Source organism: Manis javanica, chromosome 17, assembly GCF_040802235.1.
Source record: "Manis javanica isolate MJ-LG chromosome 17, MJ_LKY, whole genome shotgun sequence".
NCBI lineage: Eukaryota > Metazoa > Chordata > Mammalia > Pholidota > Manidae > Manis > Manis javanica.
In genome coordinates, this window is record NC_133172.1 from 52,034,740 (window position 1) to 52,049,982 (window position 15,243).

The window sequence follows — 15,243 nt, forward strand, 5'->3', positions numbered from 1 at the left end:
CTGCCATCCGGATCCCTCTAGTCGCAGCTGAGAAGTCTGGTCCAGAGAGGAGACCGACGTTGGTATCCTGTGTCTTAGTCAAAGACGGGGGAAAGTTCAGCTAGGACACATGTATCCCGCTGGGTCACAAGAGGATGTACCTGATGGGACTGCATCCTAGGGGCAGGAGAAGAGCCGGCATCGCGGTGTGAGAGGGCGAGCCCTGAAGGGAAGGTGGGCGATGGGGCGTGCCTGTGTTGGGGTGCGCAGCAAGGAGGTCGGAGCACCTTCTGGGAAGCCTTGGTTTTCACACCAAGGTTGGGGACTGACTGGGAAAGAAGCGAGGGGCAACGGGGTCTAAGGGAAGCAGCAAGGATTTGGAAGAACTGCCGGGGGGACCCTGATCAATCCAAAGGATGGGGTTGTAGGGCAAAAGGGAGAGGGAATTTCTTTGTCACCTGTTATTGTCTTTCATACTTCGTGATACTGGCTTCTTGCCAACAGCAAGGGAAGAGGTATATGAAAACCGACCTCCTCAATGTTCTGGTCACTGTGTTTCAGATTATTTACTCTGTTTACTCAAAATTTCAGCGGTAGAGGGGAGGCGGGAAAATTTCAGCTATCTCTGCTTCTGTTTCCCAACCCTTCCCTTCTGAATAAGCCCACTCCTCTAATTCACACACGTGGAGAACTTGATAGATAACCCCCACCCTATATTAAAATAGAACTTATCAGCCATGATGTTATAGCATGGATCCAGTTATTTTTGTGCCAAAATAATTTTATTATTGCAGTAGATAAGTTGTATGCCTATGTATACAGAATAATCAAATATTATTCATATGTTTATCATATTTGTTTAGTGTCTGCTATGTGCCAGGAATTATTCAAGGCTCCCGTGATACAGCAGGAAAGAAAACAAGGCCCCTGCTCTCATGGAGTTTCACGTGGTTTAAGATCAAGAGCAGCTAATTTGTAAAGAAAAGGGAAAATAAACAGGCAATCAGCACATAGTTTTACTTTGCAAAAGGCAGAAAGTGCTGATATCTTGTTTTAGCATATAAATGTTTAACAAGACTACAAATTGATAAAGGTCAACACTTGAATATAAAATTAACTCAGTTTTAAAAAAATGATTTAAATAAACTAGTTAAATGTCATCCACTCTTTGGAAATACAAATGCCACCGAGTCTGTTTTGGTAGTCTCACCATAGGTTTTCATTGCCCTCATATGGAAAGGGGTGCCGGGCAGTGTCTTGGGTCTCCAGCAAACTGTGCTCTCCCCTTTCTAAGGAGTCGAGCGGATCCTCTTGAGTCCAACTACCGCACATAGACTCAACAATTTGTAGGAGTTACAGGGCATACCTTCGACCCTCGGAACCCCTTAGGGGTTGCCTCTTGCTCTTAAGTCCTGTGCCTCCTCCTCCAGGAGCATTTTTAAGCATTTAAGTGCTATGAAGGCACAAGTTATTGGGGATGCATAGGTCTGGAAAAGTTTAGGAAGCAATCTTTGCGACAGAAGCTATAGAAATGAGTTCAAAATCTCATTTCCTGTCACACAGCTTCTATTTTCTGCCTCTCATATTTGGCCCTTCCAGTTCAATAGATTTGTATTTCTAGCAGGCTACATGGAGGCTGGAATAGTAATCCCTAAAAGTCCCACAACTTCAGGGCTCTCTTGTTTCTAGCATAATTCTCAAGTGGCACGTGCCTTTTGCTTCTTATGTCAGATGCTGAGACGAACATCGCCAGAGTCCATGTCAAGACGGGGCATTTCTGAAGAAAGATGTGATGATATGTGGGCTGCCAAAGAGTGTTTCTCAGGAAACTGACTCCCCAGATAGACATGAAGTGGAGAAGCACCAGGAAATGCCACAGTGAAAAATATTAAACGAAAGGATGAGAGGATCCACTATGCAAGGGAACCCTTCAGATGCGAGAAGTGTAGGAGATGCTTCAGCTCTTTTCTTGCTGTGTTAAAACACCAGAAAATCCACAACGGGGGAGAAATCCTGTCCGTGTGAGGAGTGTGGGGAGCCTTTAATAATAATGCGAATTTGATCAGGCATCAGAGAATCCACAGTGGACACAGACTCCATCTCTGCACGGAGTGTGGGAATGGCGTCCCCCCTAGTTCTGAGTGGTTAGACACCAGAGAATCCACAGTGGGGAGAATCCTTATGTGTATAGTAAGTGTGGAAAAGTTTTCACTGTTAAGTCAGCACAGAGTCAACATCAGAGAATCCACAGTGGGGAGAAATCTTGTGAGTGTATCATGTGGGAAAACCTTTAGGACTTCCTCCCAGCTGTATCATCATGAGTATGTCCACCCTAGAGAGAATCCTGTGCTGGCCCTTGGTTCTTTTTACCCCCCTTTCAGGGTAATTATTGCCTTACGCCTTTTTTTGGAATGCCAACTCTGCCCCCATTCAGCGGTTCATGTGGTTTATGTGGAGCTTTATTCCTCACTGCAGGGGTGGAATTTACAGCCTAGTTTGGTCTACCTATGCTGTTTGTTCATGTGACCCAAGTTCATCCAATCAGAATGTACGCTTTCACTGTGCAAAACCTACCAGGATGTGAGATTATTTTCTGTTGAACTTGGATGTTAGCCTTGATGCATCATGTAGGCTCACTCAGAAGAAAGCCAACCCTGTGGATGACAGACTGAGAAACTGAGAGAAATAAATCTACCTCTGGGCTTTTCAGTGACATGATCAATAAATTCCTTTTTTTTTCTTTTTTTTCTTAAATAGTTTTGAGTTGGATTTTCTTTCCTTAACTGGTAGCGAGCTACGTCAATGTCTCATATGTTTCAAAGCATTCAAAGTTAACATAAACTTGACTTGGCATCATTCAGTTCATACTATGAAGAAACCTTTCACATATGCGATGTGCTGGAAACAATATAGCTCTGATTCTGATGGTTCACAGAAGGGCAAACACTCGAGTATGGTGAATGTGAGAAATCCACTAAGCTTCCGTTAAGCAGCTCCACATTCACGTATCCCAAATGGGTAGAAATTACAGCACTTTAAGCACTTGTAATGAAAATTTCAAGTTGTTATAAAAGCAAATCTCCATCAATGAATATTCTGTGGCTAAGATGACTGTATTAAGTAGAAAGCCTTTAAAAGAAGTGTTTATTTCCTCAGTTTCTAGTAGAAATGTATGCTGAATTTTATATCATATATCTTTCAAGATGTTTCTTTTTTAACCTATTTATATAATTAATGTTTGTGCAGTTTAAATGGGTGAGTTGTAAGGGATATGAACTATATTTTAATAAACCTTGTGTCTGTACATTCAGTATGTCTAAAATCAAATTCTGTAATCTCCCTGCCTGAAACCAGCTTCTCTTCCTGAATTCTTCAATTAACTGAATCTCAGTTAATGACACCTTCATCTGTCAGGCCACCCGAGCTTCATAGTTCTCATAGATTGCTCTCTCTCCCTCATATCTCTATAAAATTTTTAAAAATTCACTTTTCACTTCTTAAATAGTTCTTTAATGTATCCCTTCTTAGTCCTGGTCTTTTGTAATGTGAAGGACAGCTTTTTTTAATTTAAAAGCCTTTTTGTCAGGGTAATGACACCTGTGGGCACTTCCAAAACCAATTACATTAAAATGCAGTTAGTTTAAAAAATAAATTTGTGATACATTAATGTATGTGCATCTTTACCAATGTGATGGAATGAAATGCAAGATCTAAAGGTGAGCCTAACAACAAGGACGATAATTTTAAATTAGTAATGAGAATAGTTCATATTTTGAGTTTTTTAATCAATTATAGTGTGCTATGAAAATGTGTTATTTTTATTCGTCAGTAAAGTCACAGGTGCTACTGATACTGTGTTTCGTTGCCAACACATAATCGAAAGAAATGCCAAACTTCGGTTAAAGATTAACTAAACCACAATACTCCTTCTCCCCTAATCAAGGTCTCTGAGGACCCCAAATTGAAAAGCCCCCACTGGGGAGTGAAGGCAGAGAACCACTGAGAGGCTCCCTCTGGCATCCTAGAGAGGAAGCTCGTGAGGCTTGGGCAACGCGGCCAGCGTAATGACGCACTTCCGGGCACGCCGCGCATTGCGCCTTTCCCGAGGTGAGTGTTGGGGCTTGGCACCCGGGAGTCTATTCTGAGAGCGCGCCATTCGCCCCTAGAGAAGACTACCTACCGCCTTCGACCCTGACGTTGCGGTGCAACGATTCCAAGGCCATCAGCGAGCCAGTCTCGCCCTCCCTCACCTCGGTCCGCGGCGGCCACTTTGGACGCGGAGGCTGTGGATGAAAAGGAGATTCCCTACGTGTCCGACACAGCCACAAGTCCCCGTTCATGGGGCCAGCACCCACTTACTGAAAAGCTAAATGCCAGTTGCTGTGCTGGGTTCCCGGGATGCAGCTGGGAATGCGACGGGAGTGGGCCCCGCCCTCGGGGAGCTTCCGGTTTAATGGGAAAATCACATACTATCAAATCTGACCGTTTCAGTCCATCTGCTGATAACCAGGTAGCTGCGGCCTATTGCTTTTAGGTCAGAGACCAAGTTCTTAAAGTGCACAAGGCCCTGCGTGGCTTGGTCTCTTGCAACAACTCCCTTTGCAGCACGCTCCTCTTGGCTCTGTCACACAAACAGAACATGCTTATGCACTTGCTGATACCTTTGTAAAGATTTTCCTTTTGACCTAGTTAATTCTTACTCTTAAGTCTTTCCATCTTGTATAGATTAACGCTGGCACTAATCACAATAGTCTTAAAGTTATTTACAAGACTCTTTGATTATTGTGTGTGTTTACTTTAGACTGAGCTCCAGAATAGAAAGGGTCACACCTTTTTTTCCCCTCTCCACTGTATCTTACATTTGACCTGACGTCAAATTAATGTGCGATAAATGTTGCAGGAAGAAAGCACAAATCAGTGTATAATCGTAAATTGGGGGTGTGGCATACAGGAAAGCGAATACAGTGTTCCTGGGGTATGTAACATGGGGACCTGACCTCGTCTGTAGGGTATGAGAAGGATGAGCTGCCATTGGATAGGTGAAGAGGGGTCAGGCTGCTGGGGAGTATTGCAGGCAGAGAGTATCAGTTAAGAAGGCTATAAGGTTGGAGAACAGTGGTTCATATGGAGACATGTTTGTATAGATGTTGGTGAGTGCTGAATTAGCATTGTAGAGGAAACTGAATGAAGGCAGGAGTGGCTAAACTAAGAAGGGTGGCACAAGATGAGGCCAAGGGTAAATAACAGCATGCAGTGAGTTTCCTTAGGGAAGATGGTGTCTTTTTAGTGGAAGATGACTGTTCCACAAGAATACAGTGTCTTTAGGAAATGATACAGTTAAAGTAATGCCCAGACATTTTGGCATGTTGAGGTAGCCTTTGAGGGTCTTTTGCTAATCAGTTTTGGTTATCAGTGGGCCATAGAGTGGGGTGTTAAACAAAAAAGATGCCTGCCCCAAGGTCCAAGAAAAGGAAGACTTACTGAAATTCTGAATTGTCTTGGCTGCTTTCATCTGTTCTTCCATGTTAACCCTAGAATTACTTTATCAGGTTATAAAACAAATTCTGTTGGGATTTTGAGTGGAAGCAATTTAATGTAGTTACTAAAAGTCTAGTTTTGGAATCTGGGAGTTCTGGTTGGGATCCAAGTTCATCCATCCATCAGTTGAGTGACTGGTAGAGAAGTTGCTCTTACAGCCTTGTTTTCTCATTTGGGAAAAAAATAGTTTCAGAGGAAAAATGAAAAGGTTCATTGTGGGAACTAACTGGAGGGATGTATATTTTTCATCCAAAAGCGTATTTCTTTCTATTTAACTTTTTTAAGTTTCTGAGCAAAATTTTAGTTTTAAAAATAAAAGCCTAGGTTTCCTTTTGTTAAGTTTTTGCTTCAGGTTTTTTGGTGTCTTTTGCTTGTTTTGCTCTTTGTGTATTCATATTCCCCTGGTACTTATGTCTTACCTAGGATGGCATTGCTTGATGTTGGTGAGTACAGCCTCTGGTGCCCAAGGGCAAGTTATTTACCCTCTGAAAATCTTTTTCCTTAGGATTCAACAAAATATTTATACACAGCTTACCCAGTGGGCGTTCAGGAAATGATCGCTTTTATTGTTGTTGGCAGGTTTGTCAGTTTAAAGGAGACCTTTTGACTGGGCTGGTCTCACTCTTGGTTCTCTTTGCTTCTTCCCCCAGCTCTGCCCTTCCTGAGAGGGAGCCCAGGTGATGGCAGCCGTGCCCATGAAAGCCTGGCACCAGGTGAGCTGTGGGTCCCTCAGGTCAGCCCTCGAGAGATCTGATTTGAAGGAAATGGGGGTGAGAGGGATGATTCTGGCAGAAGTCTTAGAGCCAAAGCAGCAGGAAGGCCCCTGCTTATCCCCCAGTGGGACTGGACGCCGGGCGGGGGGCGGAGAGAGCTGGCGGTGAGGCGGTGAGCAGCCAGAAGCCTGGCGAGCGGCGGCTGGAGAGAGTGTCCTGGAAGCAGAGGCCCAGCCTCCTGCTCTCTGAGGCTCTCGGCTGAGCTGGAGGGTCCCTGGGGTTCAGTAGCTGCCTCCAGAGCGGGATCCGTGAGAATGCAGGGCCCAGGCTGGTGGTGCAGGGATCCGGTATTCGGTGGGAGTGATGGAGATGATCAGGGTTCTTGCAGAGTGGGGGCAGAGGGACTGCAGGAGGAAGGTGGGAAAAAGGGGATTTATATCATTTATCCTCCTAAAGAAAGAAGTTTGGGGTTCACAGTCAGGGAAAGTACATCCTTGAGGGCAGTGCTGCTGGCCAAGGTGAGGCAGCAGTTGTGATAGGAGCAATCTGCACTAGGACAGGACACTTGAAGTTAGGGATCCCGTTAGGCCTCAGTGGCCTTGTGCTAGTCACTTAAGCTCCGTAGATCTTGACTGACTTCATTTGTTAAATGACATTAAGTACCTTATATTTGTGGGACAGGGAAACGGATTTCTTGAGTTGTGTTTCGTTTTTTGAAACTGACGAGTTGCTGGTTGTTGCTTTACTGTTTCCTTCTTCCTGGGACTGACTTATCCGGTAACTTGCCATCCGCGAACCATATCCCAAGTACCAGTCCTGGATGTCTGACATCTGGCAGGTTCCTCTGCCCAACCATGTCAGCGATGCATTGTCTTCCTTGTAGCTCCCACCCTCTTTTGATCTCCTCTCAGTACTGGTAGGTCACTGTGTCACTGTGTCACGACCCTGACCACTCATTTCCTAGATTGCAGAGTAATTATTGACTCTGTTTTCCCTTGATGCCACTTCTAGAGAGGCACCAAGTCCCACTCCTTCTGCCTGCTTTCTCTTCCATTTGCCCATATATATATATTACCCTCATTTAGGGTTTGTCATTCATTCTCTGGGATTTTGTTAACAGAGCTTCCTAGCCAGTTTCTCTGTGTATAGTCTTGTGCCTCCCCCTGTGCATCTACTTGTCACCCGATGCAAGTAGTTTCCTGAGCTCAGATTTTATCCTCTAGTCCTGGGTTCTCAGCCTTGAGTGTGCATCAGAATCACCTGGAGGTCTCATTAATGCATAAATTGCTCTTGCATAGGGCCCACCAGTCTGCCTTTCCAAGTCTTCGCAGGGGCACACAGCTGCTCTGGGGACCACACTCTGAGAACCAGTGTTGGAGTTAGTGGTAACTCGTTAAGTTATTCAGTTGACTGGGTTGGTTGTCATTTTAAAGACACATTGTATGTGCTGGCAGAGGATAGATTCAGTGCAGGACAGCCTGGAATTGGAGCTACATGTCCCCAGCTGTTGAACTAGCATACTGACTGGTGAAGAAAAGCCAGATTCCAGAAATATTTAGGCAGTAAAATTGGCAGGATTTGATAACCAATTGCATGTGTATCAGAAATGAGCAGTACTGGGGTGAGTTAGTCTAAGATGAATCTCGAGTTTCTCATATAGATGACTAAGCTGAAACTGGTACTGTTCACTGCGATAGGGAAGCAAAGTTTTCACTCACCGTGCCAATTTGTTACCATGAATTAGAAGAGGATCATGTTGGCAAGAAGGTGAGTTTGGTGTTGGCTGGCGGATCAGACGGGTTGGGTTGGCAGTGCCAGGGCTTGTGGAAGGAGACTTGCAGACCCATCGAGGTGACGCGAGGTGGGAGGGTAATAGTCACTGTATGCTCAGGCAGCCAAATCTGATACCAGAGTCTGAGGAGGGAATAGAGGGCCTAACCAGAGGCTGAAGCTTTCTGGGAAAGTAATTTGGGGCCATTAGGGAGGGGAAGGGGTGGCTACTGAAAAAACATGAGGTTTGGTTGGCAGACGCTGTTACTGATTGTCTTGGAGGTATAAAGGAAAGCAGCTATAAGTGCTCCCCAGTGGAAATTTGATGGCAGAAGCAGTTCTCCCGGGAGGCCCATCCGGAAGCAGGAAGTGTAGACTTCCCCAGAGGCACTGACCTCCCTCTGCGGGACATTCTGGAGCAAAGGAAGCACAGCCCCTTTGGGCCCAGACGGGGCAGGACGAGTGGGCTCCTCAGGGCAAACCATGCCTGTTCAGTTATGTGGGCTTGCGGTTTGGGGCCAAGTGAGCACATGCGGGGAACAGGTGGATTAACTGGGGCAGTGAAGGACATTTTACGGGTCCTGAAATGCCTCCTGAGTGGGCATCTGGACAGACTGAAGCAACTTGTCCACTTGTACATATAACAGTAAAAGACTGAACATATTTACAGCATCAGAGATTTTGCTCTAGGGAGATTAGTGCCAGACTTTGCAGGGTTTTTGAAATGGTTTTTATCATGTTTTATAACAGTAAGTTTTATGTCCTAATAGAAGCTCTTTTGGTAGTGAGAGAAGTTCCAGATTTTTGTTTGTAGGAATAGTCACTTAATGGTTTTGACATCCATCTTTGTCACCTTGTCACATTAGCCATCTGTAATAGGACCCCTTTCTCATATTGTTCCTGTGCCCCACACTGCGGCCCTGAGCCAGAAGTTTGACTCTGGGACAATAGGAACCCTTGTTTTAGGAGGTGGTGATTTTCGAGGATGTGGCTGTGTATTTCACCCGGAGAGAATGGGCTTGCCTTTCACCTGCACAGAGGGCCCTTTACAGATGTGTGATGCTGGAGAATTATGGGAACTTGACATCCCTGGGTAAGACCACTTTCCTCCTGGGACTAAGATCTGTGCTTTCCTGTTTCCGTCTTTCCTTTTCTCTTTATGGCTGGGGATGTCGTATCTCTGGTATCCTCCAATGCATGGATCACTTAAGGGCCAAATGACTTCCTGCAGAGGTTCCTGGGTAGGGAGAAGTCTTGGGTCAGTTTGGTCCCATTGTACAGAATTGCTGTCCCCTGAGAAAAGTATATCCCATCCTCCAAGGGGCTCTGTAAAGTAATGAACAAGTAGTTTCTGAAGTCAGAGCTAAATTTCAGCTTGTTACTAACCTTTCCCCTACCCCCAGATTGTCTAGAAAAGGGTGTGACCCCTTCCCTGTGATTGCAAATGTCTTATAGGATTCCACTTACTTACTCTTAAGTAGGAAGAGGTCACAAATGTTCAGGTTCTTCTTGATCAAAATCTCCTTGGCTTTCCCCAGTCCAGAGCCCTCTTCTATAGATACAGTTCTGCTGAGGCTCATGGGACACAGAAGACACAGGCAGAGGGTCCCATTTTCTTCCCTTTTCAGGATATCAAGTTCCCAAACCCGCCCTGATCTCACATCTGGAGGGAGGGGATTTGCCTTGGGACCTGGAGGCACAGGACTGTCCACCTGCAGAGAGAACCAAAGGTGTCTGTAAAGGTAAGTGCGGCAGGTTTAGAACCGGCAACCATAGAGCTTTACAGAGCAGTGTGTTTTAAAATGAACAATTTCAACTCTAATTAAGATAATATATTTCTATGTATCATATTTAATATATCTCATATGCAATTCTCGAATGGGTTTCAGCATTGCCTGCCTGCCTTAGACAGATGGCCCTTCGTCCTTGGATGGGATGGATTTATTCAGGAGGAGTTTTCAGCACTTGACGTGTGCCAGGCTTTGTTTAGGAGGCTCTGGAGGATACAGGTTATGGAGCCAGATTGAAAGAGCTAAACAGAAAAAAATACTAAGTGCTGCTGTTGGTAAATAGACGGAGGCTATGGGAGCACAGCAAAAGGAAGGGTTAGAGGAACTCCCTTTTATAAGCCCAAGTAATGCTTCTTCACCGGCAGGCCATGTGTTCCAAATGTGACAGCTTACAATGGATTTTGTGTGGAGAAAAATGGTAGATTATCTGGCCTGAGGAAGGGAAAAGAGGATCCAGTGAATCACTGTGAAGAATTTGCCGTTAAGTGTGCAGAATAATCACCTGGGGAGCTTATTTAAAAATGGATATTTCTGGAGCTCACCTGCAAGTATTCTTGAAGGCATAAAATCCTGTTAAACTATCATGTATCAGGCCTGAGCTTTTGAGTGTGTGAATTGGGTAGGGGATAGTGATAATGCAAAAATGGAAGAGAAATGACTATGTAGAGCTAGAGTCAACCAGATCTTACCAGAACACCATAAAAAGAGAGAATTGAGTCAGACAACAGTCCGAAGTCACAACATAGTAGGAGCTTTTAAAGTCATATACAATCAGATCTGAGCACTGAGTCTGAGGTTCCTGTAGAATATGTAAGTGGATGGTTAGAACAGGCCATTGAGAGGGCAGGTGTGGAGTCTGAGGTAGATGTCTGGTCTACAAGTGCAAATGAAAGTGTACCAGAGTTTTAGTTGAAATGACCCCCAGAGAGAAAAAAGGAAGGCTGAATCTTAAATATTAAGGGATATTTAATTTTAGTGAGAGAGGAAAGAGAAAGTAGACAGAGGAGGGTCACCAAAAGGGAACAATGAAATGAAGCCCAGAGTAGAAATTTCCAGGTAGATGGTTTGCTGAGAGGGAATAAATGGGGGATGAAAAAGGTGAATCAACACTTTAGCCTCTTATTTTGATAAACTTGGAAGTGGAAGAAAGTACAGTAAACAGTAGCAAATGATTCTCAAACTTTTTAATTATGAGCCTGAGTAGGTATTACATTTTGCATCAAAACCCTGTATACGTATATGTACTCTGAAACTGGAGTACCAGGAAACAAAATTTACCCTGGTTATTGCAGTGTTGTGCATCCCATTCTCTTCCAGTAGAGACTAGTGTCATTTAAAAAATTGATAGTTATACACTATGTCAGTATCACAGCAGTTTGAAAAACACTACTATAAAGAAAAAGTTGGATGTGAAGTATTGATGGTTAAGCCCAAGAGGATTTGAGGAACTCAAGAAGGAGGCTGAAGGTGTAGGGAGTCTACAGCTGATAGAGCCCACTTGAAGGATGAGCTTGATTAACTGGCAGATGAGTCCCAGATAGCCCGAATTAATGCTAAAACAAATTAGTCCGACATTGTGTATAAAATAGATTGACTTAACTTAGGTAAAATGTTATCCAGTCTTTAGGAACACAATGCCATTTTACAGGTGGCTGTCTCCTTTTTGCTGTTATGAGAAGGCATACTCTGCATTCTTGGTGTATCTGAGTCAGCTGTGTTCTTTCCTTTCCAGATAGGCAGAGAGTCTAGGACAGTAGCTTCTGCATATTTGAGGTTCAGACTTTCTTGAGAGTCTGGTGATGAAACAGCAATTGCCAGTGTTGTAGGAGGTTCCATCATCGTTGTGGACCTGCAGTTAAGAACCCCTGCAGGTGATGCCTTCTAAGCACTTCTGTAGTTTTCTAGTCTCTTCGTTTCTGTCTTGTCAGAGTCATGTGCCCTTAATGCTTGTATCCCCAGTCTTTTGGTACATCTCAAGCATATGAAATTTTAAAGAAACAGCAATTCATTCATTTGTATTCCTTTGCATTCTTACTCAGTCTTGCCAGCCCCAATGTCACCACTAGCTCTTAGAGCCTGTGCCTTCTTTGGTATTTTATAGGCCAATAAATACCATAAGGTCAAAGGATACTTAGAACATACCAGGGAGAAGTTATTCAAATAGAGTCTGGAAAAGCTTAGGAAGCAGTGTGATGCATGGTGTGTACACTGATACCCTGTTCCACCTCAGCTATTCTCTGCTTATGTGATATTTGGCACTTTCACTTGAATAGCCTTGTCTTGCTAGCAGGCTGACGTGGAGGTCAGAATAGTAATCTCTGAAACCCCTATAATTTTTTATACTTTTTTGTTTCTAGTATAATTCTCAGGTGGCATTTGTGTTTTCTGTTTGCTATGTCAGATGCTGAGATCACATCAACACAGGGAATTTCTGAAGAAAGAGATGTGATGTTGTTACTTGGTCTGCAGAAGCTTGTTCCTCAGAGGACCAACTTCCTGGAAACGTGTAAACTGGAGAAGTGCCAGGATATCCCCACAGTGAAAAATATTAGAGGAAAGGTCCCAAGAATCCAATATGATAGCAAACCCTTTAGGTGTGAGGAATGTGGGAAATGCTTCAGCAATTTTTCTTACTATGTTAGACACCAGAGAATCCACACTGGGGAGAAACTCTTTGAGTGTAGACAATGTGGAAAAGCCTTTAATGGCAATTCTTCATTAATTCGGCATCAGAGAATCCACACTGGAGAGAAACCCTATCAGTGTGAGGAGTGTGGGAGAGCCTTTAATGATAATGCAAATCTGATCAGGCATCAGAGAATTCACAGTGGGGATAGACCCTATCTTTGCAAGGAGTGTGGAAATAGTTTCACGAGCAGTTCTGAATTTGTTATACATCCGAGAATCCACACTGGAGAGAAACCTTATGAGTGTAATGAGTGTGGAAAGGCTTTTGTTGGTAGTTCCCCACTACTTCGACAACAGAAAATCCATACTGGAGAGAAACCCTATGAATGTAATGAGTGTGGCAAAAGCTTCGGAAGGACTTCCCATCTTAGCCAACATCAGCGTATTCATACAGGGGAAAAGCCTTATTCTTGTAAAGTATGTGGACAAGCCTTCAATTTTCATACAAAACTAACTCGACACCAGAGAGTCCACAGTGAGGAGAAACCTTTTGACTGTGCAGATTGTGGGAAAGCCTTTAGTGCTCAGGAACAATTTAAAAAGCATCTAAGGATCCATATTCAGAGGCCTTCCTATGTATGTGATGAATGTGGGAAAGTCTTCACTAGCAAAAGAACCCTTCTTCAGCATCAAAGACTCCATACTGGAGAGAAACCCTATGAGTGTTTCAAGTATGAAAAAACCTTTAGGACGTCTTCCCAGCTAGTTCATCATGAGCACGCCCACCCCGGAGAGAAACCTGTGCTGGATATTTGTCACTTTGGCCTCCCAGAATTTTTTACCCCTTTTTACTGGTAGTACACGAAATATCCTTTTGGATTCCATCTTCCATTCAGGAATGGAATGTGTGACACAGGCCTGGCTGAGATGCAGATTCCTTCCACTAAGCCACAGTTGATGGCTCAGAGTCAGGTTACCCAGGATGGTCCAGTTAGTCCCAGGACTTGGCCACAGTTTCTGGAGAAATATTCTTCCTTTTTATGTAGTCTTAAAGCTGAGAGGATTTCCTGGATTCTTAGGGAAGCTGAGGATAAAGTCAACACAGCAAAAGAGAAATCAGACTTGGAGAGCAGCCTTGAAGTCTGCAGTCTTGAAGACTCTCTGAACAACTTCATGAAACCGTATGTGAAGGTAGAAATACATCTGGGTTTTTGAATTCCAGTAACCAATAAACTCCACTTTTGTTTCACTCAAGCAAGTTTGAGTTAAGTTTTTAGAACAGAGCCTTATGAGTGTAACAATTATTTTAAGTCTCCAGGGAAAACAAACATGATGGAGGAGAAATGTTTTGTTAATACGATGTGTGGGAAAATCTTTAGCTGTAGTCCTCGCAGTCCCTGTGATTGTAACAAAATTGGAAAGCCCTTTGTAGATCAAGCTACATCAGTACACCACCAATGGATGGAAGTTCTGACAACTTAAGCTCTGTGAGAAAAGTTTCAGTGTTACTATAAAACTATGTCTGCATTGTATCCATTCTCAAGAAACAACTATAAAACCAAAAGCCTGCATTCTTAAAACTCATTTTGTTTGCTCAGTTTTTATTTGGGATGACTGCTGTTCTAGGTGTGAAACTGGTAAATGCCAGACTACTGTAACTTTTACAGTTTGGCATTTACCAGTTTGTCTAGAAGACCATGCCCACCCTGCCCTTTGATCTTGTTAGTGGGCCAAAGAAGTGCTCTGGTTCTTCTAAGAGGTAGTGCTGAGATGTCTTGAAAAGCTGGCCCCCTTTTTTTTTTTGGATGATAAATGCAATCTGCACCCTCTTCTCTCCCATGTGCCCTTCTACTGCCAACCAGTGTAGCAGTCCCTACCTGACTGAACTTTACCTGCTCCCTGAAGTCTAGCATCTGCGTGGCTTCACCATCTCTTCCTTACTTGCCAACAGTTGGAGGAGTGGTTTTATCTAGTGCTTGGCCTGACCAAAGTAAACTTAAAACTATTGAAGTATAATATGCACAGAAAAAACACACATCATGGTTGTACAGCTTGAATTCTTATAAGAAAATAGCTTTATAACCACCAAGATCAGGAAAAAGTACATCCCAGCACCCTGTGTCACCCTGAACCCTGTTCCAGTCATAACTTTCTCATGGTAATCGCTGTTCTGACTACCGTCACCAAAAGTTTTTGTGTAAATGGGACTCATCAGTATAGATTGACTCTCACTGGTGCATGGTATTCCATTACATGAATATACCACATTTATTGCTTACTCTTTGTAGGCATTGGGTTACATCTAGAGGGATCATTTTGAGTACAAAATCTATAAGTCAGTCAGGGGAAAAAAATGATTAGAGCAATTTCATATGCTGCATCAGCTACAGCCTCCATTTAGTAAGTGCTCAGCAGTAATGCTGCTTTGGTACTCACCAGTACCAGGCATTTGCATAGTCACTGCACACAACACAACTTTATAAAGTATGTGCACTAATTGACTACATGTTATAGTTGAGGAAACATTCATTAGGTCGCCCAAAGACACAGGAAATAGAGTAGAATTCAAATGCAGGCAGGCTGGCTTCAGAGCCCACGTGCCATTACAGTGATGCCCTGTAGAAGTCGGAGGCAAGGTCTGTGACAACTCATTTCAGTAATAAAAGGGGTTTTGCTCCTTACAGGTGGCAGGGAATATTAGGGTCAAGTCAACACAATGGGAGACGGACTGACTACAGGGAAAGGGACGTGAATGGGGAATAGGCAATGATAATTTGCCTATAATGATACAGTGAGGGAAACAGGCTGAGATACAACCGTAAGTC

The 15,243-nt window shown here is 43.7% G+C and overlaps 1 protein-coding gene and 1 pseudogene across 8 annotated transcripts; both read left to right on the plus strand.

The window, feature by feature from the left end:
• The first annotated feature begins 1,737 nt into the window (after positions 1 to 1,737).
• LOC140846995 (uncharacterized) lies at positions 1,738 to 3,260 on the plus strand (annotated as a pseudogene).
• Positions 3,261 to 4,015: 755 nt separating this feature from the next.
• On the plus strand, positions 4,016 to 14,002 carry LOC108385452 (uncharacterized). 8 transcript variants are annotated; one of them, XM_037025340.2, is made up of 6 exons: positions 6,209 to 6,230; positions 7,039 to 7,146; positions 7,928 to 7,997; positions 8,967 to 9,093; positions 9,629 to 9,742; positions 12,192 to 14,002. In XM_037025340.2, the coding sequence occupies exons 2-6, from the start codon at positions 7,085 to 7,087 to the stop codon at positions 13,274 to 13,276; spliced, it is 1,458 nt and encodes a 485-aa protein (XP_036881235.2). In that variant the 5' UTR covers positions 6,209 to 6,230; positions 7,039 to 7,084; the 3' UTR covers positions 13,277 to 14,002. The 8 variants fall into 8 exon arrangements, with proteins under 8 accessions (XP_036881239.2, XP_036881240.2, XP_036881236.2 ...); XM_037025344.2 differs by lacking the exons at positions 7,039 to 7,146; positions 7,928 to 7,997 and adding an exon at positions 4,016 to 4,086 and having other exon boundaries at positions 6,168 to 6,230; XM_037025342.2 differs by lacking the exons at positions 7,039 to 7,146; positions 7,928 to 7,997 and adding an exon at positions 4,058 to 4,489 and having other exon boundaries at positions 6,168 to 6,230.
• Positions 14,003 to 15,243: the final 1,241 nt, after the last annotated feature.